The 23,407-nt window shown below is 49.8% G+C and overlaps 8 protein-coding genes across 8 annotated transcripts; 2 read left to right on the top strand and 6 right to left on the bottom strand.

Annotated features, from left to right (window-relative positions):
* Window positions 1–630: 630 nt before the first annotated feature.
* Window positions 631–7,726, bottom strand: N7483_005117 (acetyl-CoA carboxylase ACC1; the record flags this gene model as incomplete). The annotated part of the gene is made up of 2 exons (XM_057088554.1): window positions 631–7,350; window positions 7,568–7,726. The coding sequence occupies 2 exons, from the start codon at window positions 7,724–7,726 to the stop codon at window positions 631–633; spliced, it is 6,879 nt and encodes a 2,292-aa protein (XP_056948383.1).
* Window positions 7,727–9,704: 1,978 nt separating this feature from the next.
* Window positions 9,705–10,388, bottom strand: N7483_005116 (uncharacterized protein; the record flags this gene model as incomplete). The annotated part of the gene is made up of 1 exon (XM_057088553.1): window positions 9,705–10,388. One exon carries the CDS (start codon window positions 10,386–10,388, stop codon window positions 9,705–9,707), a length of 684 nt encoding a protein of 227 aa, XP_056948382.1.
* A 71-nt stretch (window positions 10,389–10,459) lies between these two features.
* Window positions 10,460–11,500, bottom strand: nde1 (nuclear distribution protein NudE; the record flags this gene model as incomplete). Its single annotated transcript, XM_057088552.1, has 3 exons — window positions 10,460–11,057; window positions 11,108–11,202; window positions 11,264–11,500. 3 exons carry the CDS (start codon window positions 11,498–11,500, stop codon window positions 10,460–10,462), a joined length of 930 nt encoding a protein of 309 aa, XP_056948381.1.
* Window positions 11,501–13,969: 2,469 nt separating this feature from the next.
* Window positions 13,970–15,339, top strand: N7483_005114 (cysteine hydrolase family protein; the record flags this gene model as incomplete). Its single annotated transcript, XM_057088551.1, has 3 exons — window positions 13,970–14,582; window positions 14,644–14,775; window positions 14,840–15,339. 3 exons carry the CDS (start codon window positions 13,970–13,972, stop codon window positions 15,337–15,339), a joined length of 1,245 nt encoding a protein of 414 aa, XP_056948380.1.
* Window positions 15,340–15,891: 552 nt separating this feature from the next.
* Window positions 15,892–16,554, bottom strand: N7483_005113 (TRAPP subunit TRS20; the record flags this gene model as incomplete). The annotated part of the gene is made up of 2 exons (XM_057088550.1): window positions 15,892–16,252; window positions 16,364–16,554. 2 exons carry the CDS (start codon window positions 16,552–16,554, stop codon window positions 15,892–15,894), a joined length of 552 nt encoding a protein of 183 aa, XP_056948379.1.
* Window positions 16,555–19,259: 2,705 nt separating this feature from the next.
* N7483_005112 (uncharacterized protein) lies at window positions 19,260–19,807 on the bottom strand (the record flags this gene model as incomplete). The annotated part of the gene is made up of 2 exons (XM_057088549.1): window positions 19,260–19,665; window positions 19,728–19,807. The coding sequence occupies 2 exons, from the start codon at window positions 19,805–19,807 to the stop codon at window positions 19,260–19,262; spliced, it is 486 nt and encodes a 161-aa protein (XP_056948378.1).
* Window positions 19,808–20,482: 675 nt separating this feature from the next.
* Window positions 20,483–21,142, bottom strand: N7483_005111 (uncharacterized protein; the record flags this gene model as incomplete). The annotated part of the gene is made up of 2 exons (XM_057088548.1): window positions 20,483–20,799; window positions 20,860–21,142. The coding sequence occupies 2 exons, from the start codon at window positions 21,140–21,142 to the stop codon at window positions 20,483–20,485; spliced, it is 600 nt and encodes a 199-aa protein (XP_056948377.1).
* Window positions 21,143–22,069: 927 nt separating this feature from the next.
* Window positions 22,070–23,398, top strand: N7483_005110 (splicing regulator NSRP1-like domain-containing protein; the record flags this gene model as incomplete). Its single annotated transcript, XM_057088547.1, has 1 exon — window positions 22,070–23,398. One exon carries the CDS (start codon window positions 22,070–22,072, stop codon window positions 23,396–23,398), a length of 1,329 nt encoding a protein of 442 aa, XP_056948376.1.
* Window positions 23,399–23,407: the final 9 nt, after the last annotated feature.

Genomic DNA, 23,407 nt, shown 5'->3' with positions numbered 1-23,407 from the left:
CTGCAGGACTCGGAACCGTTTTAGGAATAGCCTTGCATGCTCAGCGCGAGCCGTGAGAACCTTGGAGGCAGAACACCTTGACGCTCACAGCGAATACGTTGACGTGGTTCTCTGGACCCAATTCCAGGGCCGAATAACCATATCACAGACCGAGAATCAGGAGAGCAATCTACTAACTTTCCAGTGGAATATTACATAGTAATACTGGCTACCAGCTCTGGTGGCAATCTAACTTCAAATGTTGAAGGACCCTAAGCGAAAAACTTGCTTGACCGTGGCCAGCACTCAGTAGTACAAAAGTACAGTTTTGAAGGCCTACGACTAATGAGGACAAATACATTATCTAGGAATTATTATATTGACTTAGAATGGAAATTTATGAGCCCATTAGAATATGTATTGGACAAATATAACTCATTAACATAACAAATAAACCTCATAAAAACACCGATGCACACTTTAGCTTTGCAAGGTAAAAAACAGGTAGAAAAGAACCAAGAAAAAACATAAACATCAAGTCATGAGGATAAAAGAAATAAAAACCAAAGAAAATATATTCTCGCCTTCGCAATCCAAAGCGACGACGCATTCATGTGCGTTGGAAGTTCAATTTTTAACCAAGGAATCAATTTAAGCAGATCCAAGGTACTTGAGAACAGACTCACGCTCCTCAACAGGAAGCATAGAAAGAACCTGCTGAACACCACGGAGACCACCCTCCTTGTTTCCAATAAGGAGTTGAGCAACCTCAGAGGCAACACCCTCAGTACGGAGAGACTCAACCTTGGACTGGACGAGCTTCTTGTTCTCCTCGTACCAGGTAGCGACCTTGCGGTCATCGTGCTCGACTTCGTTGTCGAGGAGACCGGTCCAGGAGTGCAAAGTGCGGAGGTGCACAGCACGAGGGGACTCGGTGGTGGAGTGGGTGGTTGGGCCGGAGGAGGGGATGGTACCGGCAGCACCGGTGGGGGTGGTCGGGGCAGGAGAAGCAGCGACCATGCGCTTGACGATGAGCTGCTCGCTCAAACGGCGGCGCAGACGCCAGTAGAAGAAGCGACGGGCGTTCTGCCACTGGAGAGGTTGACGGATGGTGTTCTTGGCTTGCATACGGCCGGCACGGTCGTGGAGATCGGCGAACTGCAGGGCAATCTGCAGGTAAACGGGCAGAAGTTGCTCCTCGCGGGCAGCCATCTTGGTCTTGATCTCTGAGAGCTGGTCCTTGCTGAGGGTCTGGTCATCCAGAGAACGACGGAGCTCACCGTAGGTGGCATCCAGACGAGCCATGGTATCCAGCTGCTTGTCGCGACGGTACTTGATGTTGACGATACCCTCGGGCTCGAGGACACCACCACGGGCCTCCTCGTCAGCGTACATCTCCATCTGCTCAGGGTTGATGGTGGGGTCGACGACGACCCAAGATCCACCACGGAGCTCACCGTGGGGAGGAATGTACACGAAGATGGGCTGCTCGTACTTGACGAGGGCGTCGACGATGTACGAACCGTACTTTAGGACCTCGTTGTACATATCACGCTGACCACCAGAGAAGCCTCTCCAGTTGGCCAAGATCATGACGGGCAACTGCTCACCGTTGTTGAAGTCACGCAGAGCCTGGGCGGTCTTGAAGGCAGAGTTGGGGTACCAAACACCACCAGCCTCCTGGGTGATCATCTCCATGGAGTCGGGGTTAGCAGGGTCGGCAGGGGTGACGTTCTCGACAGCGCGAGTCTCGACAGCGATGACACCCATAGGGATACCACCGAGACGAGCACGACCAACGACGACAGTCTTGGCCCAACCGCCGAGAGCCTCCTCGAAGGAGTCCTTATCGAAGAGACCGGGCAGGAAGCCCTCCTCATCCTGCTTACCACCAATGAGCCAGCGGACATCGTAGGTCTGCTTGGCAGGAGGGAAGTAGCCGATGTCACGGTCCCAGTCATCGGACCAGGCACGGATGGGAACAGGAGCATTCTTCTTGTCGGGAACGAAGGACATCCACTCAACAATCTTCTGCACACCCTCGAAGTCATCGTTGGCAGTCATGTGGGAGACACCGTTGTTGTACATGATCTGAGTACCACCAAGCTGCAAGTTGGAGGTGTAGACCTCACGACCCAGGAGCTTGTTGATAGCAGGAGCACCAGTCAGGATGATGGGCTGACCCTCAACCTGGATAGCACGCTGACCAAGACGGACCAGGTAAGCACCAATACCGACGGAACGGCAAGTAACCAGGGTGATGGTGAAGATGTCTTCGTAAGCCTTGGAAGTGGCACCGGCAATGAGACCAGAGCCCTTCAGACACTCAACACCAAGACCGTCCTTGGCACCAATGATGGTGGTGATCTTGTGGCGCTCCTCACCATCCTCGGTGATGAGCTCAGTGATGACCTCCTTCTGCTTGCTAGCATCGAAGCGCTTCTTGACCTCGGGGGTGAGGTAGAGGTACTTGAAGCCAGCCTCGGGCTTGGCAGCGTCGTTCCAGGCAACAGAGAAGTAAGGAATCAGCTCATCGGCCATACCAATGCGAGCACCGGAGTTGGCAGACAGGTAGATACGGGGGATACCCAGCTTGCGAGCAAGCTCGGTACATTTGTGGAAGAACTTATCTTCCTGAGGACCGAAGGAACCAATCTGGAAGGTGATATCGTTGGCAACGATGATGAAGCGACGACCCTTGGGGTACTCGGGGGTACGGGCAGTGACGATCCATCCGACCATACCGTGGGAGTTGGTACCAGGCTCACGAGAGACCTCAACCAGGTTGTCGGTGTCATCAAGAACAAGCTCGCTGTAGTCGATGCACTCGCCAACAGGAGGACGCTGGGAGGCGAGAGAGGGGATGGTCTCAAGAGCCTTGGTCCAGCTGTTCTGGAAGGCCTGGCGGAAGAGCTCAGGGAAATCGTAGACGTACTGGGTTCCCATAAGGTGAGCCTTGTAACGCTTGGGCTGCAGCCATTCCTTAGTAGGGTAGGGAGTAGACACAGGACGCATGTGCATGGAGCCGAGCTTGGTGGTGCCACCAATGCTCTGGAAGATCCATTCGCCCTTCTCAGACTTGCGCTCGATGTACAACTCAACCTGGATGATGAATCCGTAGGTGTTGCTGATGATCACACGCAGAGGGTAAGGCATGCCGGTGGTGGGGTCAGTGCAGAGAATACGGATCTCAGCACCGGTGACACGGGTGCGCCACAGACGACGACCGAAGCGGTCGAGGAAGCCAGCCAGGGCCTGCTCAACATCGATGGGCTGCAGGTTGAAGACGGGAGAGAAGTTGATGAAGATGTGGTTCAGATCAGAGTTGTTGTTACCAATGATCTCCAAAGCATCCAGAATATCGTTCATCAGGCGATCAGCCTCTGAGATCAGGTACTCAGCAGTGGGGATGTCATCACGGAGACGACCAGGACGGACCACAGCACGAACGAAGTAACGCTTGTCAACAGCCTTGTCGTTCTCAGGACCTTTTCCAAGAGCCTCGTAAACGTGAATGTTACGGTTCTCAGTGAAGACGGGCTTGATCTTGAACTTGGACAGACGTCCCAGCTCCAGCTGAAAGGCCAGGGCGGGCTCGCTGTGACGAATGCTGACGTCCTCCTCGTAGAGAGGGCCACGGAAAGTGAAGTAGCCGGGGTAGACACCCTCCTTGCCACAGATGAAGGTGACACGGCGAACGCGGCGAGACACCAACTCCTCCTTGAAATCAGCCAGCAACTTCTCCATCTGAGCAACAAGCTGAGCGTCATCGAGGTCCTCAATATCGCGAATAGCGATGTTGCAGACACCGGTAAGCTCGCTGTCATGCTCAATCTTGAGAGTGCCGGTAGGACGGCGCTTGCCCTCAAGGTTAGCGATCAGACCGTTACCACCGGGGGTAGCCTTGGCACCAACACGGGGGAAGATCTCAAGAGCCTTGGGCAGGAATTCCTCAGCATCCTCCAGGTACTGAACAGGGATGATAACACCCTTGCGGACGGGGTCGCTGGAGGGGTCGTTGATCATGTAAGACATATCACTGATGGAGTTGATACGCTTGAAGGGGCTAGGGCTCTCGGAAATTGGGGTACCGGGAGCAGAAGGCTGGGTGGAGGAGACAGAGCCGAACTCAGACTGGCCGAGCTTGCCGAGGGTGAAGTCCCAAGACAGGAAGGGAGTCTCGGTGGCGTGGCTGTAGTCAATGGCCTTGAGAGTGTAGGCACGGTAAGCACGGCGCACGTAAACCTCCAGGGCAGCAAGGGTAACCCAAGGGTCCTGGTGGACGAAGAAGCGAGGCAGCACATCGAAGACAGTGTACTTGGAGTCGACAACCTCCTTGAGGGCACCGAACTCGGGCTCACGGTGCTCCCAGCCAGTCTCACCGTAGCGGGACTCGACAACGGAGGAGCGGAGAATATGCTCCATCTGGGACAGACGCTCCTCGAGAGAAGGCATGGCGCACTGGATCAGGACCTCACGGGCCTTGAGAGTGACCTTAGCAGCAGCACGAGCCTCAAGCTCAGTGAGCTTCTTGAGAACAGTCTTGAAGTACTTGCCAACGTTGCCAACCTCGGGCTGGTTGGGGCGGTACATGTCCAGGATGGCCAGGACCAGGTTGTTCTTGGAGCCAATACGGCTGTGGGACAGAACAGTGGAAACAACCTTGGTGATCTCCTCCTTGTTCTCCTCACGCAGCTTAAGAATGACATCCTCATCACGCTTGGTGCCGGTAGAGAAGACCTTCTCGACTTCGTAGTAGTGCTCAAGCAGGCTAATGAAGACATTGTACTCGTTGACCTTCAGTCCATCAAGGTACTTGTTGATGACCTGAGTCAAAGGCAGAATAGTGGTGCGGAGGATCTCAGCATCACCAGCGCTGACATTCTCCTCGATGAAACGAGCAGTAGTCTTCTGGAGCTGCTTAGCGGGGAACTCAGCCTGGCGAGCACGGGCCTTGTCAACGACGTTCTGCAGCTGGGCATCCAGCTTCTGGGGCATACGGGAGTGCAGAGCAGAGGACTGAGCGTTCCACTCTCCGTAGGGAAGGTCAGGGTTACGGAGGACCTCAACCAACTGCTTCAGGGTAGCGTTCATGATAACCTGGTTGTCGAAACCGCGCAGGATGTTCTCAAGAATGCTGTACAGCAGGGTGAAGCGCTGAGGAGGCTTGGTACCGAGAACAACGGGCGAACCCATCTCAGGGAGTTGACCAGTGAAGGGGTGGGCGTGCTTAACGCGGGTAGGGTCATCCAGAGCTAAGATACCGAGGATGTCACCAGCCTCGAGAGTAGCACCAGGCTGCTTAATGAGCTGCACAATACCATCCTCCTGAGCGATAAGGGGCATGTACATCTTCATGACCTCAACCTCAGCGTAAGGCTGGCCAGCACGGACGTGCTCACCGTTCTCAACAGTGAACTTGACCAGTTTACCGGGGGAGGGCGAGCGAAGCTGGGTAGGGTCGTTCTCCTGCTCCAGAAGGCAAGTCTTGCCGTCAACGCTGAGACGAGTGGCAGCAGGCTCCTCCTTCCAGTACACGTTGTGACTGCGGCCGTCCAGCAGAACCAGCAAACCACCGTCCGCAAGGGCACGGACACCGACGGAACACTTGGAGCCATTGATGAACAAGTGGTAGCTGTCGGGACCAGCACGAGTAGCAGTGAATTTGTAGCGGTGACCCTCGTAGATGAAGTCGACGGGGAAGACAGTCTTCAGGACATCCTTGGAGGGGACCTGACCCTTCTCCAGACCACGACGGTACTCTTCAATACCGGCCTCGCTGGCAAGGTGAGCCTTGGTGACAGCACCACAGACAGTAGCGACAATGGGATCGGGACGCTCGGCAGTCAGCTTGTTGGAAATCAGCTGATCCAACCAACCAGTGGTGATGGTGTTGTCCTCGAAAGCGGGAGTCTCCAGCAACTTAATGAGGTACTCAACAGTGGTACGGAAATCACCACGAATGCTCAATTCCTTCAGGGCAACAACCATGTGCTTTCGGGAAGCAGATCGGTTCTCACCGTAGGCGAAAATGTGACCGAACTGACTGTCGGAGAAACTGTGAATACCACCGGCAGTACCGACGGAGAAGTAACCCCAGACGTTGGAAGAACTACGGAAGTTCAACTCGTGCATAGTACCGCTGGAAGGCTTGAAACCCTCACCAGGGTCCTCAGAGGTGATACGACAAGCGGTGGTGTGGCCCTTGGGCTGGGGGCGACGCTGAGTCTGGAAGCTCTCCTCGCTAGAGAAGTCGAAGTCGATATCGGAGGAAGTGTTGGGGTCAACACCGTAGAGGAGACGAATATCGCGGATCTGGTGCAGAGGGATACCCATAGCAATCTGAAGCTGAGCAGCGGGCAAGTTGACACCGGAAACCATCTCAGTGGTAGGATGCTCGACTTGCAGACGGGGGTTCAACTCCAAGAAGTAGAACTTGTCATCGGAGTGGGAGTACAGGTACTCAACGGTACCAGCAGAGACGTAACCGACCAGACGACCCAAGCTGACGGCAGCCTTCTCCATAGCCTGGAAAGTAATGGGCTTGGCGATGGTGACAGGAGCCTCCTCAATAATCTTCTGATGACGACGCTGAACGGAACAATCACGACCAAAGAGGGAGATGTTGTTTCCATACTGATCAGCCAGCAGCTGCACCTCCAAATGACGGGCGTTTCCAGCCAGCTTCATAATGAAGATGGGCGAACCGGGAATCTCGTTCGCAGCCGCATTGTACAGGGAGACGAAGTCGTCCTCACTCTCGACCTTTCGGATACCCTTACCACCACCACCTTCGGAGGCCTTGATCATAACGGGGAAACCGATCTGCTTGGCCTTCTCGAGACCCTCCGCGGGGGAGAATGTGCAACCCTTGGCGTAGACATCATCCTTCACGGTAACAATGCCATGTTCATCAACCTCTACATCGTCGACACCGGTTCCTGACCAGGGGATACAGGGCACACCGGCATGCTGTGCAACAATGGTGGAAGAAATCTTGTCACCCAATGAGCGCATGGCTGACGCAGGAGGACCAATGAAGATAATTCTCTTGGGCGAGGCCGCCAGCGACTCAGGTAACCGGGGGTTCTCAGAGGCGTGACCCCAACCAGCCCAGACAGCGTGAACATCCATACGCTCGGCCACATCGACAATCAGCTCGACGTTGGCATAATTATTATTATTTGTACCTCCGGGCACCTCGACGTATTGATCGGCCATACGAATATAGTCGGCATTGGCGTGCAAATCTTCGGGGGTGGCCATAACAGTGAATTGAATGGCACGCTCATTGCCAAAGGTCTCGTAAGCCCATTTCCGTACTGAACGGATCTCCTTGACGGCGGCGATACCGTTGTTGGCGATCAGCACCTAAAAAAACCCCCCGCGATGGTTAGTACTTTGGTCTTGTAGTGATTTGTTCCTGTCCCCAAGCGTCTTTCCATCTGAATTTCCTCCTTTTTCGCCCAATGCCAATCTCCTCATGTTTTTATTTATTTTTCTTCTTCTCTTCCAGTGTTTTGCCCCTCATTTTTTTTGTCGCTTTCCATTTCTTCCCACTTCTATTCCACCAACAGTTCACACTTACCGAGCTGATGACGGAGTGACCTCCATGGTTGACAACAAAGTCCTTGACAGCGCTCGGGGGCGCTACCTCCACATTGTTGCCACCGACGAAATGTGAAGGAATATCGGCGAGAGAGCTACCAGCGCCGTTGGCTGGAGAATTGCCGTTGGGAACACCCATGATGTGTAATCGATCAATTAGATCGTTTCAACGCCCATAAAAAGGGGAAGAGGAGGCGGAAGTAAAAGGTGAAAAGTGTCGGGTATTAAACAGCACTGCTGCCGAGAGTTGAAAATAATGTACAATGGAAGGCAATTCCGGTGGCTAGTCGGGGAGAGAGGAGGGGAAGGAAAACGAGAAATCTAAGATTGATCAGTAAGAAAGTAGGGAATTGACGAAGATCACTCTCTCTGTATCCTCACTCTCTCTCTAATTTCCTTTGCTCACGCAGACACAATCTCACGTTGCCGTCAGCAGTTCCTGGTGAGCCAAAAAGAAAAAAGGCGCAGGGGCCAAGACCAGCCGCAAGCGGAACTAGTTGAGATGGATGCAGAAAAGGGTTACAGTATAACGTACCGGAGAGAACCACCACAAATCCGATATAATCAAGTTTAGAGAAAAAAAAAATTAAATAAAAAAAAATTGGCCAAAATGTTCTTCAGGTCCAGAACAAGAGAATGTATATGAAGTAGATTCCTAACCATAAAAGAAAAAGAAGAAAAAAGTTGAGAAATGAAATTCTGTTTGGACCCCACCAAGGTCCATGAAGTGGATCCTGATGAAGAAGACGAAGAAGACAGAAGTACCTTTACATAGAAATTAATATACAAAGATACATTGGGGGGGAATTCACTAGAATAATCCACTTATGTGGAGGCCCCCAACCAGGTACACTGTTGACTGAGCTTTGTTGGGCGCTTCTTCCAACATTTTCTATCTGTTTCACCCAATCATCAACTTTCCTACTTTATACAATCCAATCATACTCCCCTTTTTCATATCCCTGGACTATTGACCCCACGGGATCCGTAGAGACGTCTCGAAAAACGATTTCCAAATTAAGTGGCTGAAGTCGGGGTCATTCGGGGTCATTCGGGACTAGCTCATCATCGACCCTCCCAACGGGGATTATTCGACATCCCGAAAGTACCAAATGCACCTGGTGGGCACCAGGATCTTCGGGGATCAACACTCATGTTCCGGTATGCCCGAGAGTTCAATGTGTAGAGATAGGTTTTCGGACTCTCAATGTATACAATCACCACGGAGCACGGAATACAGACCCCGAATTGATTAGTAGATCCCTCTCACGGCATATTTTCAAGATACTATAACTGGACATTACCTTCGGCCCCAGCTGCAGAATGACGTTCATTTTTCAATAGCCCCAAAAAAAAGTAAAAAATATAAATAATAAAATAATAAAATCAAAAATCAAAAATCAAGAGCTTCGTCTAAATCCCTCGGTGATCGAAATTGTCGGGATTGGGGCCTGAACAGGACAAGGTTAGGTACTCCGTACACCGAGTCCGTAGACTCTGCATGATAGTAATCCGCTATGCGACAGACCGCCTAACGTGACTCAGATAACACTACTTGTACTACAATGAAGATTGGAATGGACAGAACAATAATCGTGGGTATTATCAAACGCCGCGCGACTGCAAATATGAAAAGAGGGGGAGTTGCTGAGACACAGCTTAGGACGCCCAGGAATCCATCCAGGACAATACCCATAAATAGGCACAAGTGCTCCATAAACAGGAATAGATATGGGGGCTGGTAGGGGGAAAAAAGGGAAGCACAACAAGAGTGGTGAAGAACCACCTAGACGCTCCAGGGTAAAAAGGGCTGTACAGGAATGCGCAGAAGGAGTAAGTCTAACAAGGCCCACCACCCAGGGAGGACCCTAGTATGCATGCATACGTGTGATGCGAAAAGAAAAGCAAAAGAAAAAAAAATCAGAAGATAACAAGTCACATATTTCCTTTGCCTTGCCTCGCAAGTAAAACAGTAAAACGTGCAAATGTCATCACGGTCAAGAATCATACTCGCAAACCAGTGAGACAAAGTCCTCTCCGCAAATCTATCTCGTTGGAGAAAAAAAATAAATGAAGACCCATCATGGTGGGGACTCGGGAAAGTAAGACAGTGCAATCTAGAAGGTCTCCCCCAGATCGTTCAGTTGCTTCCGATCGGGCGGTGGCATGGGTCCCGGCCCGATACTGCTTTTAAAGCTTCGTGGGGTGGGGATGGCCGAAATACCACTAGTTGTGCGTTTCTTCAGGGTCGGAGTAGCCGAGACCGATGGCCGTCGGAGCTCCTGTGGGATACAAGAGGTGGGAGTAGAGGGGTCTCGGTCTTCCTCAATGTTTGACATGCTACCAACCCCAATAGTCTGCCCATTGTGGTTGCTCAAGGAGGAGCGCGGTCGTCGACTTTCGGTGGTAGGATTAGTTGAGTAATGACCCATCGGTGTTTTGGCACCGTTTCGACTCTGTCGGCTTTCCGGTCGGACAGGCACACCCGAATGCACGCTTTGGCTGAATGAACTGCGACTAGAGAAGCTGGTACGACTGCTGGGGCGACTGTCCCCAGTACGTGCTCCGAACGACTGACGGCTTTGGGGAACGTATGAGGGGGTTCCTTCACTATCTCGTATCGATGACCCATAACTGCTACCACTCAGTCGCTTGCGAGAGTTTCTTCGGACTGTGATGGTTGATGCAACTGGACTATCTCCCACAACAGACCCAGAACGAGGGGAGCCACGAGACGAGGTATCTGAAGGCGCGGGCAGTCGTGACTTGGCAGACTGCACTCTCTCTTCGAGTTTCTGCATCTTTCCAATAAGACCTCGAATCTGGTAGAGAGAACCCGACTTGGGCAATCCCGAAGGGCGCGGGGCATTATTCATTCTCGCCATGCTGCTGCGAGAGCTGATCGAGGGAGTAGTATTGGACCGGGCACTATTGCTGTACGCAAGAGACGAGGCTCGAGAATGTGTGGGTCGGGGCTGTGTTCTAGCATTGTGAAGAGTTCGAGAGTTGACTGGGTCTGGTCCTGCCACTCTTGTTCGGGGAACGTAGGCGTAGCATTGATAGACTTCCGGAAGTTGGTCGAGGCCTCCGAGATTGGAGGCGATGGAGGAGTGGCAGTAGCTGACGCCAATGAGGATTTGGCAGGTGGCGTGGCAAAGACTGGAGAAGAAGTTGCTGTATTGGGCGACCGATCGAAAATCTCAAAGGTTTGCGGTGTGGAGGGGCTTCGGTAAAGAGGAGTCGGCTTGCGACGGCGATATCCATGCCCTTCCGCATTTCGCAGTCTTTCCTGAACGATCTCGGCCTCGACCTTGAGATCGGAGAGCTCATCACGTAAACGTTGGTTATCAATTCGAAGACTCTCGCGCTCCAGGTCTCCAGTTCTCATTTCTTCTTCCAGAAGCACGCCGCGCTCAATGGCCATATTATACTTCGACTCCAGGTCCTCCAGGACGAGGTGGTGTTCCGAGCTTGTCGTTCATAGTCATCGTTGGCAACTTCAATGTCGCGCAGCTTCAACTGGAGAGAGCGACTTGTCTCGCGCAAGGAAGTGATCTCCTTTTGCAGAGTGTTTTGGGCAGCGTTCGCTTCGGATTTAGACTGCTTGTACTTGGTCTGCAAACGAATGAGCCACTGCGGCGTAGAAAAGGAAATGGAGTACATAGCCACCACATACCTTCCACTCATCAACCTCGTATCGCAAAGTGTCCACTTTCTCTTTCAGCTGGCGCTCTCGCTTCTCTGAAGCTTCGATGTCCTTCTCCAGCTCGGCCTCCAGCTCCCGGCTGGAGACCTGAAAGTCCGAAAGCTCGGCCTCTAGCTGCTCATATTGAGACTTGTAGTGCGCAAGCTCATCTCTGTAAGAACTGCTGGTGTGCTTTCTCTCAGAAGGCGACTCATCGGGGGCCGGCATCTTCCCGCGTCAAGATACCCGGCGACGGGTCGCAAAGACGTCCACGAGACCACGATTAGCGAATTCTCCTTTCAAAAGATTGTCCTGGGAGGTAAAAAGCGCTTTCGGGCTTCAAGATCGGCCTTCTCGCAGTACCATGGGCTGGTTGATGGTGGATAGCCGTGGGTTGTTGATGCCCCTCGGCGAGGCGGTGACGCAGCTGAGATGGCAGAGATGGTCGACTTTGCACCCTCCACCGTAGAGAGGGTATGATGCGAAAGAGAGGAAGAGACCCAAGTGGCGATCACAGGAGGCCGAGGAAACTTACCCTATTATTTCCCTTTCTTTGGACCGAAACTCCCACGGTGGTGGGTGCTTTGCAGAGCGGAACTGGACTGATTAGATTGTTGATATTTAGGGGGGCACCGCGCTAACATCTGATCAGTCGCCATGGGACACACGTGTATTATGTCAGCCTATCGATCGGTCCCATGTGGAGCCCAGATCTAATTGGATGGCGGTGAAGTAGATCATTATCATATATCACATAGACAAATGACATGTCAAAGAACTGACCCTGAAAGTATTTGTTTTAAGTACCTACTAATAGTCAGGGGATTCCTTGTTCAACATTGAAATTGAGATAAAAGCTTTGTGTGCTCAAGGGCTGTCAAAGATAGCGCGCATCAGATGTACACACTATAGTGGAATGAAACGAAATAACAAATGCCCAGGTGACTGACTGCAGGTGCTGCCGATTCCAAGCTGCAAATATTTGCATAAATAGTTTTCCTATTACCTCCAGTTTACCCATCATATTTAGGCGGGCAGATTAGCAATTTTAATGCGAAGCCGATTATATGTACCCAAGTTCAACACACTTCAATGTCTACTACTCAACTGGCGAACTCCAGGGCTGCCACTGACAAAGTGGGTCTATATACCACACGAGCCAACCACCTGGCATGATCATCTTAAATCCTTGGAACGCGCAGAGGATGTGAAATTGTGTTGTGGCGGGCTACTAGATGTGTCGTCAGGACTAGTGATTCTTCCGCAAGCTCTTCCAGATCACAAATTTGAACTCCGTGATACAACCTTGGAAATGTTCTATGTTCTAGTATTGCTACTAGTACTACCCTGGCCTCCAGGGCTGAGTAGAACCTTGGAATGACGGGACCGTGACCCACCACCACCACCACCAGAAAATATATACATCCGAGTCATCCATGCACATCAATTCCAAGGTTGATGATGTGACCTTCAAGTTGGGATTGAACATTCAGGTTTTTGAACAGTGAGCATTGAAATTGATGTTCAAGTTACCAGCCCTGGAGTAAATTATAGTAGAGCTGAAAGATACTACTACGCGTAGGTATGTTCAAAATGTTGGAAGCAAAAATCGAAGTCAACACCTGGGCATTTCAAGTTGAATGGGACCTATGTACATACACAAACTTGAAGTGGACTGCCAGTGGTCAACTGGTGCACATTCAATATTCGGTTGGTAGGTACTCTTATACACACATACATCCACCTAGATGTACACCGTATCCATAGGACTCCGAGGTCGGAGCCCTGGAGGTCCCGGGGTAGGGTCCGTTGCCAATATATATATACATATAGCACTCAAGTCACACATGCAGTGCTGATTACTACCTATGGATGTAGGTAGATAGGTACAAAAAATTAAGGGCTATGGATGTCGGAAGAAACTAAACCTTGGAACCTTGGAAGGACTACACATATATAGGTGCCGGCATGGATATGCATTCCATAGCAACATTTGAACCATTGAGGATAAAAAACTTTGATATTCAAGATAGTTTGACTCAAACCAACATTTGAATGTTCTAAGGGCCTTTTGGCTGGATTATAGTAGCATCCTACAGAGCCATAACAAAGCTACTCTGAGATAGAAAAATGGCTGCCCTAGGTAGGTGTCAATATGTATTATGTATGCAGAGCTGCCCAAAGTTAGGGCTTGAATTGTACCTAGGTAATGATCCTGACCCAATGGACCTCAATTGCAACTACGGTGCTACACATATCAAGGAAGACCTTGAATCCATCTCTCCCAACAATGTTGTACCGCCAACACATAGGGATACGGAATAATTATTTGCCGAGTTCCCGATCGGCTTACCGCCCTCAAGATATTCGGCCACGGAATAATCTTCTGCCGAAGTCCCGATCGGCTTGATATCGGGATAACAATAATCCGACCCCATGATTTCCGGGGCCATGATTCCATTTCCAGAGCCGATCTGGGGTTCCCATATGACCACGCACGACCTGGAACTGCGAGCTGATCATAGTGATTGTTCCACGCACTTGTTTATCACCCCGATCTGCATTTACTTCAGGCGGACAAGCCTTCACAGGTTTGTTTTGTTGATGTAAAGGCTGCCATTATTTTCTTTCTTCTACCAAGTTGAACGTTCTTCTTACCCCTCCCCATCTTTGGCTTCGATATCCTGCTCGATCACGATGTCGGACCCAAACGACCTCAATTTGGACGCTCCAAGCGATCTTCAGGACATTCCTGATGCCTCTATGACACTGCTTCCTCCTCGTGCTGGCCGCTACCCTGATAAGTATGTCCTCTCTCTTGAAAACAATATCGCGTCGCGTCACGTTACGTCACTAACCTCGGCTGCCTACGTTTCTTCTAGAGAGACACTCATGAATTCAGTTCATGCTCACAGCAAGGCTCATGGTTACAATGTAGTCGTTAAGACTTCTAGCATGCCAACCCCGGAGAAGCCTGGACGTACTCACAAGATTTGGTTGCGCTGTGATCGTGGTGGATCTTACCGTGCTCGCAATGGACTTACTGAGGAGACCCGCAAGCGTCGTCGCACCTCGCGTCTTATGGATTGTCCTTTCAAGGTGATTCTGACCAAGTTGGATAATGGAGAATGGAATCTGGAGGTCACCATCCCCAATCACAACCATGGCCCAAGTCTCGATAGACCCCGCCAGGCCCCTCAGCACAAGGTTCGCAAGGGCCAGCTGCAGGCCGCCCCCTATGACTGGCCTCACGACGCTTCCTTCTCCCCTCACACTACAGGTCTTGTCATTGTTGATATGCAGCGTGACTGTAAGTCTCTTTTTCCGGAAGAAAGCTTCATATATCACAATAGGACTAACATATCCATTAGTTTGTGACACCGCCGGTTACATGGCATTCCAGGGCCATGATATCTCTGCTGCACAGAACCTGATCCCCAAGGTTGCTCGTGTCCTGGACATCTTCCGTCGTGCTCAATTCCCCGTCTACTTTACCCGTGAAGGTACGTATACGTATTCCGTCTTTCCTGAATGCTAGAAACACATTTACTAAATTTATTATATTAGGCCATCGCCCGGACCTGTCCACCCTTTCACGCCGTGAGCAGTTCCGTTCTCACAACGGCTCGCAACTGGGCATTGGTGACCAGGGGCCCCTTGGACGTCTTTTGGTTCGTGGTCAACCTGGCTGGAACATCGTTAACGAGCTCCAGCCTCTTGACAACGAACCCGTCATCGACAAGCCGGGCCGCGGAGCCTTTGCTCACACCGAATTCGAGCTGATCCTCCGCAACAAGGGAGTGAAGAACCTGGTAATTGTCGGCGTCACTACCGACGTCTGTGTCTCTACCACAATGCGTGAGGCCAACGACCGCGGTTTTGACTGCCTCCTCCTCGACGACGGAACTGCGGCCGCTGAACAGGCCCTCCACACAAGCACCATCGAGTCCGTCAAGATGGAGGGTGGAATCTTCGGTGCGGTGTCCAACGTCGACACCGTGGTTCACGCCCTGGAGACCTTCAAGGCCGCCGCTGAGAAGAAGCTTGCCACTCAGGTGGCAAACTAAGCTTTGATTTGCTTTTTCTTGAGCGGGTCAATTTGACCAGGAGTTGGGGCATCACTTCGGCGTCTTGGTGGATTTAGCGGGTTCGGGATCCTTTGCTTTCCCCTTTCTTTTCTTTTTTTCTTTCTCAGAGCCGCGGGATATCTTTCCCATTTGTTGCGGCCAAATGGTCCATTTTTCTTTTCTTTTCTTGAGGTTCAGTGGGGTGAGCCACTGACATCTTGACCTTGTTTTTTTTGTTTTCTTTCTACCATGTCACTCCTTGGAACTTCCCGGTAACAGATTGAAAACAATTTTCTTAAACAGTGTGCATTAGCCCTTTCTAGGCCCTCCTCTCTGGGTATCGTAAAATGCTCCCATGCGCTTCCTATACTAATCATATCACTAGTTGAGTATCAATAATTACCCCCAAAGGGAGCGACATTACCCTCACTCATCGACTCAACCAACAAGTCCATATTCACAAGTGTAAGATATAAACCCATGCAATCCAGAAACGCCACGCTGTAAAGAAAGCCAAACCCAGAATTCAATTAAAAATCCCTCACATATCCCTTACAGCCATTTCTTTCCTGCAGCTGTGACCTTTGCGCGAAATACAGGACTTCGGATTTCCATTCCCTGCTTATAAAACGGGCTCATGGCTGTCTTGACATAGCTCTCGTAGATTTCATTCATGAATTGGCGCACAGCTTCCTCAGTCTGTGGCGAAGTTGGGTTCGCAGCGACAGAGCTGGAGGAGGTGCGGGTGGTGGATCCAGAGGCACCCAGGAGAGAAGATGAGCCGAGGCCACTGGTGTTGCTAGAGGGGAGCTGTGGTGGTTGATGGAGAAGAAGGAACCGAGCACCACTAGGAGTCAGGAACGCGGAGATGTATGCTGCGGCTGGAGGGTAGGTGTCGACATGCTTGAGGTACCTTGTGTTCTGGGTTAGATCGGTGGGATGATTGATTGATTGGGACGGCCATCATATAATTGGGCTAGACAAGCCACAATGATCTGTGATAGTTCTGGGAAAGGAGGCTTACATTCCACCATTTGTCCATTGCGCTTCCTCGACAATGTCCAGACTTGAATGGATGATGAACTGGTTCATGTACTGCGCGGTATCAGGGAAGCGGAATCGCGCAATTCCATCGCCACCACCCTTGGAGGTTCCAAAGGCAATGTTGAAAATAGGGGTGTCTGTTGGGGAAAGGATGGTAAAGTAGTATGACATTTTGGTGAATTGTGAAGTGGTTGAGGGGTGTAGTCTGGGGAAGAAGTTATCTGGATTGATAACGTGATTCCCAAGCGAGCGGATCACCCAAGCGAGCGGATCACCCAACCAAAAACTCGCGTCGCGACCGCGTCTAGCCATCTTCAACCACCTACCATGCCACCAATACGTTCTAAAACCTCTCGAAATTCAATCGAACAGGAGGGAAGGATCTTACTTGCTATCCAAGCTATTAAAAACAATGAAATTAGCTCTATCCGTGAGGCAGTACGTCAGTTTAACGTGCCTTTTACTTCCCTCCACCGCCGACTAAATGGTCATACCAATCGATTCGAAACTCGCGCGAATAACCACAAATTAAACGAAAATGAAGAGAATTCACTTCTCCAATGGGTGATCTCTATGGATATACGTGGAGCTGCCCCCCGCCCGGCTACTGTCCAAGAAATGGCCAATATTCTACTCGCAGCGCGTGGCCAGACCCCCCCTCAAACTGTTGGCAAAAATTGGGTTACAAACTTCGTAAGACGACATTCAGAGCTTACTACCCGTTTCTCTCGTCGATATAATTACGAGCGTGCGAAAATGGAGGATCCAAAAGTGGTTCAAGCATGGTTTAATCTTGTGTTTCAGACAATTCAAGAGAATGGTATTCTATCAGAGGATATCTATAACTTTGATGAGACTGGATTTGCAATGGGACTTACAGCAACTGCTAAGGTTGTTACTCGTTCTTGATATTATGGTCGACGATCACTTTTACAGCCTGGAAATCGTGAATGGGTAACAGCTATTGAAACAATTAATGTATCTGGATGGGCCCTTCCACCAGTGATTATTTTCAAAGGTAAAGTTTTGATTGAAGGATGGTTTAAGAACCTTCCACTTGACTGGCGATTTGAAACTAGTCCAAATGGATGGACAACTGATGAAATTGGACTTCGATGGCTTCAAAAACACTTTATTCCAGCAACAACTGAACGTACACTTGGAAAATATCGACTTTTAATTCTCGATGGTCATGGGAGTCATTTAACTCCCCAATTTGACCAGATTTGCAAAGAGAATAATATTATTCCAATTTGTATGCCAGCTCATTCTTCACATTTACATCAACCGCTTGATGTTGGATGTTTTTCACCTCTTAAGCGTGCATATGGTCGGCTTGTTGAGAATCAAATGCGGCTTGGTTTTAACCATGTTGATAAATTTGATTTTCTTGAAGCCTACCCAATCGCTCGTAAAGAGGCTTTTCAAACCCAAACTATTCAAAACAGCTTTGCAGCAGCTGGTTTAGTACCATTCAACCCAGATCGAGTGCTTTCTAAGTTGAATATTCTTCTTCGAACACCTACACCCCCAGGTAGCCGCCCTACCAGTCGATCAAGCCAATTTTCACCTAAGACACCTCAAAACATTATCCAGCTTCAGCGGCAAGCTAGTTCAATCAAATCTCTTCTAAAACAACGCTCAAGAAGCCCTCCAAGTCCACTCAAACAGCAAATCGATCAAGTTCTTAAGGCCTGTGAAATTCAGATGCATTCAACAGCTTTATTAGAGGTTGAAACACGTAAATTACGTGCCGCACACGAGAAGCAGAAGCAAAAGCGCCAACGGTCTACTAGACAGATACCTAATGAGGGTGGAATGACGGTTCAAGAGGGCCAGGAAGCTATACAGCGTGCTATACAGGTGGTTGAAGCGCCAATTGCCCCTCCCGTACCACCGCGGAGAGCGCCTGTTTTACAGCCTCAGCCAACGAGGAGAAAGCTGCCGACATGTAAAAAGTGTGGAGAAGAAGGACATAGGTCAGATCATTGTGATATTTAGATAAATATTTTAATAAATTGGCGTTATGGTGGTTAATAATTTATCTAAAGTAGTATAATAGGTGGTAGGTGATCCGCTCGCTTGGGTGATCCGCTCGCTTGGGAATCACGTTAGGCGTCGTTGATAGACACCTAAGATTCGAGGCATAAAACGAAGGATGACAAATCTCCAGGCGGGGCTCAACCTTCCCGAGGTCCAATGGAAGGGCACTATCTCATACTTCATATTCTATTTTGGACAAGTGTGTTTTCTTTATTTTGCTCAATATGAGTTTGAATTCTCGCCCGGGCGAAAGTCATCTCTGAAGTATTTCTAATCCGATTTTAGGTGCATAATAGCAATGAGGCTACCCTGGAAAAGCCCTCTCACTTCGCCAGTCTCAGCTTCGTGAAGCCCATCGTGGCCAATGACACGGCTTTTTACTAATTCTTGACGCTTTTGCCAATCAACTTGGAAAATCCTCAAATGCTTTCCCCAGCCATGGGAATGAGCCGAAATTGACAGATAAGATGTCTTCCTAATATAAATGCTGTGTGAATCTATCAGAAGTTAGACTAGTTGACGCATCGACAGCCTGAGTGCGGTTTATACCAGAATATAGTATCTCTGACCTCGTGAATTTGTACTAGTATCTGTTATATCCGGAATACACCCCTGCCAGTACCTGCCAGTGCGAACTTCAAGTTGAAGTTAATCCCCAAAACCCTTTCTAGATAAACAAGATTGATAAGAATTTGCAAACAATGCCCGAACAACTGGCGATCGAACATACTCGTCAAACTAGCTTTGGAGTGTTCTGTCTTGAGCCTCGACATGAAACTCATGCAATGAGCTCCCGCCGCTCCAACAAGTCATATGTTGGGGGTTTCCATATATCAAAGATGCCCCCCCTGTCCGTCAAACCGGCGCGTGTCTCTTTTCCGTTGGCAATAATCCATCGCCTCATACCTCACGGTTTCCCAGTCAAGGACGCTCGTACCTAAAGCCATGTTATCGGACTGTAGCTTTTCCAGTCCCTGCCGTATCCACGAGACACAATTCCATCCTGGCTCGTCATTTTGTACAGGGTTGGTCCGCAGTATTTCAAGAAGGCGAGCTCTATTTGTGACCTTTCCAACGACAATACGAACCAGTAGCATGTTGGAGGCATTTCGATAATAGCTTTCCTGGTAAAAGAACTCAGAGCCCTGCCCCAATTTTGGCATCTCGTTCGCGTGGTAACGAAAACCTCTGCTTTCACTTGACTCATTTTTGGGCCCTACAATGAAGGCCCAATGGTACCTTGTTCAAATTAGGATGTTAGTCTTCAACTTGTTTGGAGATGCTTTGATTGATAATCTCACGTGTCTTCTTTGCCTGGCATCTTAGGCTTGCCAGCTCTTGCGTAAAGAGCAACATATAGCCGGTCTTTATTAGAAGGCATCGGGTATGATCGTTGCAAGTGTCAGGAACAGCGAGTAGTACACAATGGAGGGGACCACCAAAGACAGAGATGTAGATTCCTGTGATCAGGTGATGGGAAGAGATGGGGATGAATGAGGCTCATAGGGAGCATGGAGAAAGATAAATGAGGTACGATAGTGTTTATCTACTAGGAAGGATCACCTGACGCGTCCAAAAGTGATCTATAATAGATTCCACTATGAGCAAGGTTTCCTAAGCCTCGAACTTTTGCCTGAATTCAGTCGATGACTGGCGATACTGATCAACTTGGCAGAACTTCAATGCTGAGCCGAGAAAGTCTGTAGCATACAGATGCGGGGTCACCGCTCAACATTTACAATGCACCCACCCGCTTCACTTGTCATGTCGCGCGATAGATTGATTCATCAGATGCATCTAACACTTTTTAATCAAACTTTTGTCTCCCCTAGATACGCCACGATTTAGGTACTCATACCTTATACCTTCAACTTGAATCCGAGCTGGGCTACATAGTTCGTATATCTAGGAATAAGCTAATTGAAATTGCGGGGAAAACATCATAGTATTAAGTTGTCGTGACTCAGAAATTTCATGTTATATACACTCATCAGCAAATTAAAGCTCTAGGGAGCTAGTAGTCGTTCGTTATCCGTAATTCCATCACGCGAGTCCACTATACAAACTTGCGCTGAACTTGCACCTTGACACAGCTGGGGTTCTGTGGCTTGGCCTTGCCATTTCCAAGTACCCAGTTGAGAGTGGTGTAGGTGTAACCAGAGAAGTTGGTCTCACAGAGGTACCAGTTCTTCAAGATCTTGGCCTCGTCATCAGTTGGAGGAGTGACAGCATCATTGTAGTAGCTGTAGATTGCCATCTGACTGGTCTTATCGAAGAAGACCTCCTGTTGAGTATAGCCAGGCTCAAAGAGGAGCATGGCGACATTGGTGGATGGGTCGCTGTAGAAGCTCATAGGCTCGGACTCATACTCATCTACACTTCTGTTAGTATTGCCTGATTGCATGATGAGAAAGATGAGAAGTCAACACATACCACCATTATAGGGCAGGTTCCAGATAAGAGTGCCGGAGAGGCCTTCTCCCTTGATAGCGGGCTCTTCGCCCTTGGTGGTGTTCAGGTAGAACTCGGAGCCGGCAGTACCGGCCAAACAAAGGGATTCGATCGCAGCGCCCGTATGGCACGCAGCGAGCTCTTGGCCATTATAAGTCTTCTTGGCTGCGGCAGTAATAACCAAGTGGAAAGGCTTAGATTGAACTTCTTGAGCAGCGGCAGCTCCAAGAAGAAGGAAAGTAGACAGGGCAAGAAGGGACTTCATGGTGAATGGACTGGGAGAAGAGGAATATGTCGTGAGAAAAATGATTTTGAGATGTTGATGAATGGAATTCTGGAGAGACCCACGTCCCTTTATTTATACTTAAAAAAAGAATGTATACCCCGGGACCAATTCATCGGATACGACGTCCCTGCATAGACCCTGATCAGGATGTTGACCAAATCCGCTGAGACATGCGTTCTCTAGCGCGGTTGACCAACTTCAAAAATTGGGAAGATCGTCGGCTTAGCTTCCCTGCTAGTGAATCTTCTTGCTACCATTACATCACAGTGATCGCAACTACTTGCATCTACTCTATACGGTGTACAAACATCAACAGGAATGAATGTTATACAAGGACCAAATTAGATCAAGAAAGAGAGTTAGGATTGCCGAGCTATGAGAGGAACGCCACTGTACATCATCAAAGTCGGGACGGAGTTCCCGGGGAGCTGCAGAATGAAAGAGGCGAGAGCCGATATCTTGTGACCTTGAAAGATCTCGCACGGGCCTCAAAATGTAAGCCTAAAGCCCGAAAGGCAAAATTCCAAGGTCGTTGGGTTCGCATACAATGACTGGAATAGGTGAGTGTCTCATCTAGACTGAGTAACTAAAATAGTAGTAGAATCTGAAAGAATCACGGATTTTTCTTTTGTCAGAAGATTGTTGTTTTGAATCAACATCCGAGGCAGTTGAGATTTGAAAGTGGGAAATATGTGAGATGGATGCCTCGACCGGGCAACAATATTCAGGATTACGTTATCCACATCCCCGCATCAAGATCCACTATATGGGGGGAGCGGTGTGGAATGGCAGTAAGAAATAATGGCTTATCGTACCTAAGCTTTCATTCTTCCGCTTATTTTGTCTTAAACCATAAGGTGAGAATTTTTGTGTTGCTAGCAGGGCACAGCCCAATCAACCATCAAAATGCCGCCACAATTTTCAAATGGGCTGAATATGCCGAGCAAAAAGCTTGGGGCGAAGCCGGGAATTCCCCTCGGACAGAAGCGCAAGAAGAATATTTTCGACGATGAGTCGGATGATGAAGACAAGAAGAATGACAATGGTGCCGTCGAAGTATCTACCCTCGGGGGATTAGATGCGCCTCAGTCAGCCTCCAAATCATCAAAAACTGCCGGACCCCCACCTAAGCGAAAGATGCAATTGGGTACTGGAAAACCGAGTGTCAAGCCGCTGAACAGGAGTTCGATTTTCGCCGACGACGAGGATGAAGACGAAGAGAAGGAAAAGGCGCGTCAAGGCAAAGTTCAATTCGGATTCAACACATCCAAAAATACTGGACCAAATCCCAAAGATTTCACGAATCTGTCTGCACTCCATAGCAGCAGGAAGCATGCAAAGGAAGCCAAGGAACTGGACCCGGCAATCTATTCATATGATGCAGTATATGATAGCTTGCATGCTAAGCCCGAGAAGTCTGCAACAACTAGCAAGAGCGAAGTACCTCAGTATATGGAAAACCTCCTACGAAGCGCCGAAATTCGCAAAAGGGACCAGCTCCGTGCCCGAGACAGACAACTAGCCAAGGAACGCGAAGCAGAGGGTGAAGATTTTGCAGACAAAGAGACATTCGTTACTGGCGCATACAAGGCTCAACAGGCGGAGATGCAGAAGCTGGAGGAAGACGAGGCTCGGCGGGAGAAAGAGGAGGAAGAGCGACGAAAGCAGAATGGTGGGTCGGGTATGGTGGATTTCTACAGAGACATGCTATCCCGGTCAGAGGCCAAGCATGACCAAGTGGTCAAGGCGACTGAGGAGGCAGCGAAGCGGGTCAAAGAAGGTGTGGCTACTGAAGAGCCTACAGCGGAATCCGATGAGAAGTCCGAAGCTCAGAAGGCCGCGGATCTCAATGCCCGAGGTGCTCACATTGTTGTCAACGACGAAGGCCAGGTTGTCGATAAGCGTCAACTGTTATCCGCAGGATTGAACGTGGCACCGAAGCCGAAGACAGCGCCTGCTGCTAAGCCTGTATCTCGTGGTCCCATTGGAAGACCAGCAGCAGCTGGCAACCAATCTGGCCGTGGCGCTCAGCGTGCTCGTCAGACTGAGATGATTTCCCAACAACTGGAGGAACGTGCTAGACAGGAGGAAGAAGCCGAAGCGGCCAAAGAAAAGGAGCTGGCCGAAAAGAATCGTAGCCGCAAAACGACTGGAGATGTCTCCAGTGCAAAGGAGCGTTACTTGGCCCGAAAGCGCGAGCGGGAAGAAGCCGCGGCGAAGGCAAAGGCAACCTGATTCTTATTC

This window comes from Penicillium malachiteum, assembly GCF_028827825.1.
Source record: "Penicillium malachiteum strain IBT 17515 chromosome Unknown utg000002l:1.0-8849297.0:1.0-8852440.0, whole genome shotgun sequence".
Lineage (NCBI taxonomy): Eukaryota > Fungi > Ascomycota > Eurotiomycetes > Eurotiales > Aspergillaceae > Penicillium > Penicillium malachiteum.
This window is presented reverse-complemented; position numbering and strand designations above follow the sequence as displayed.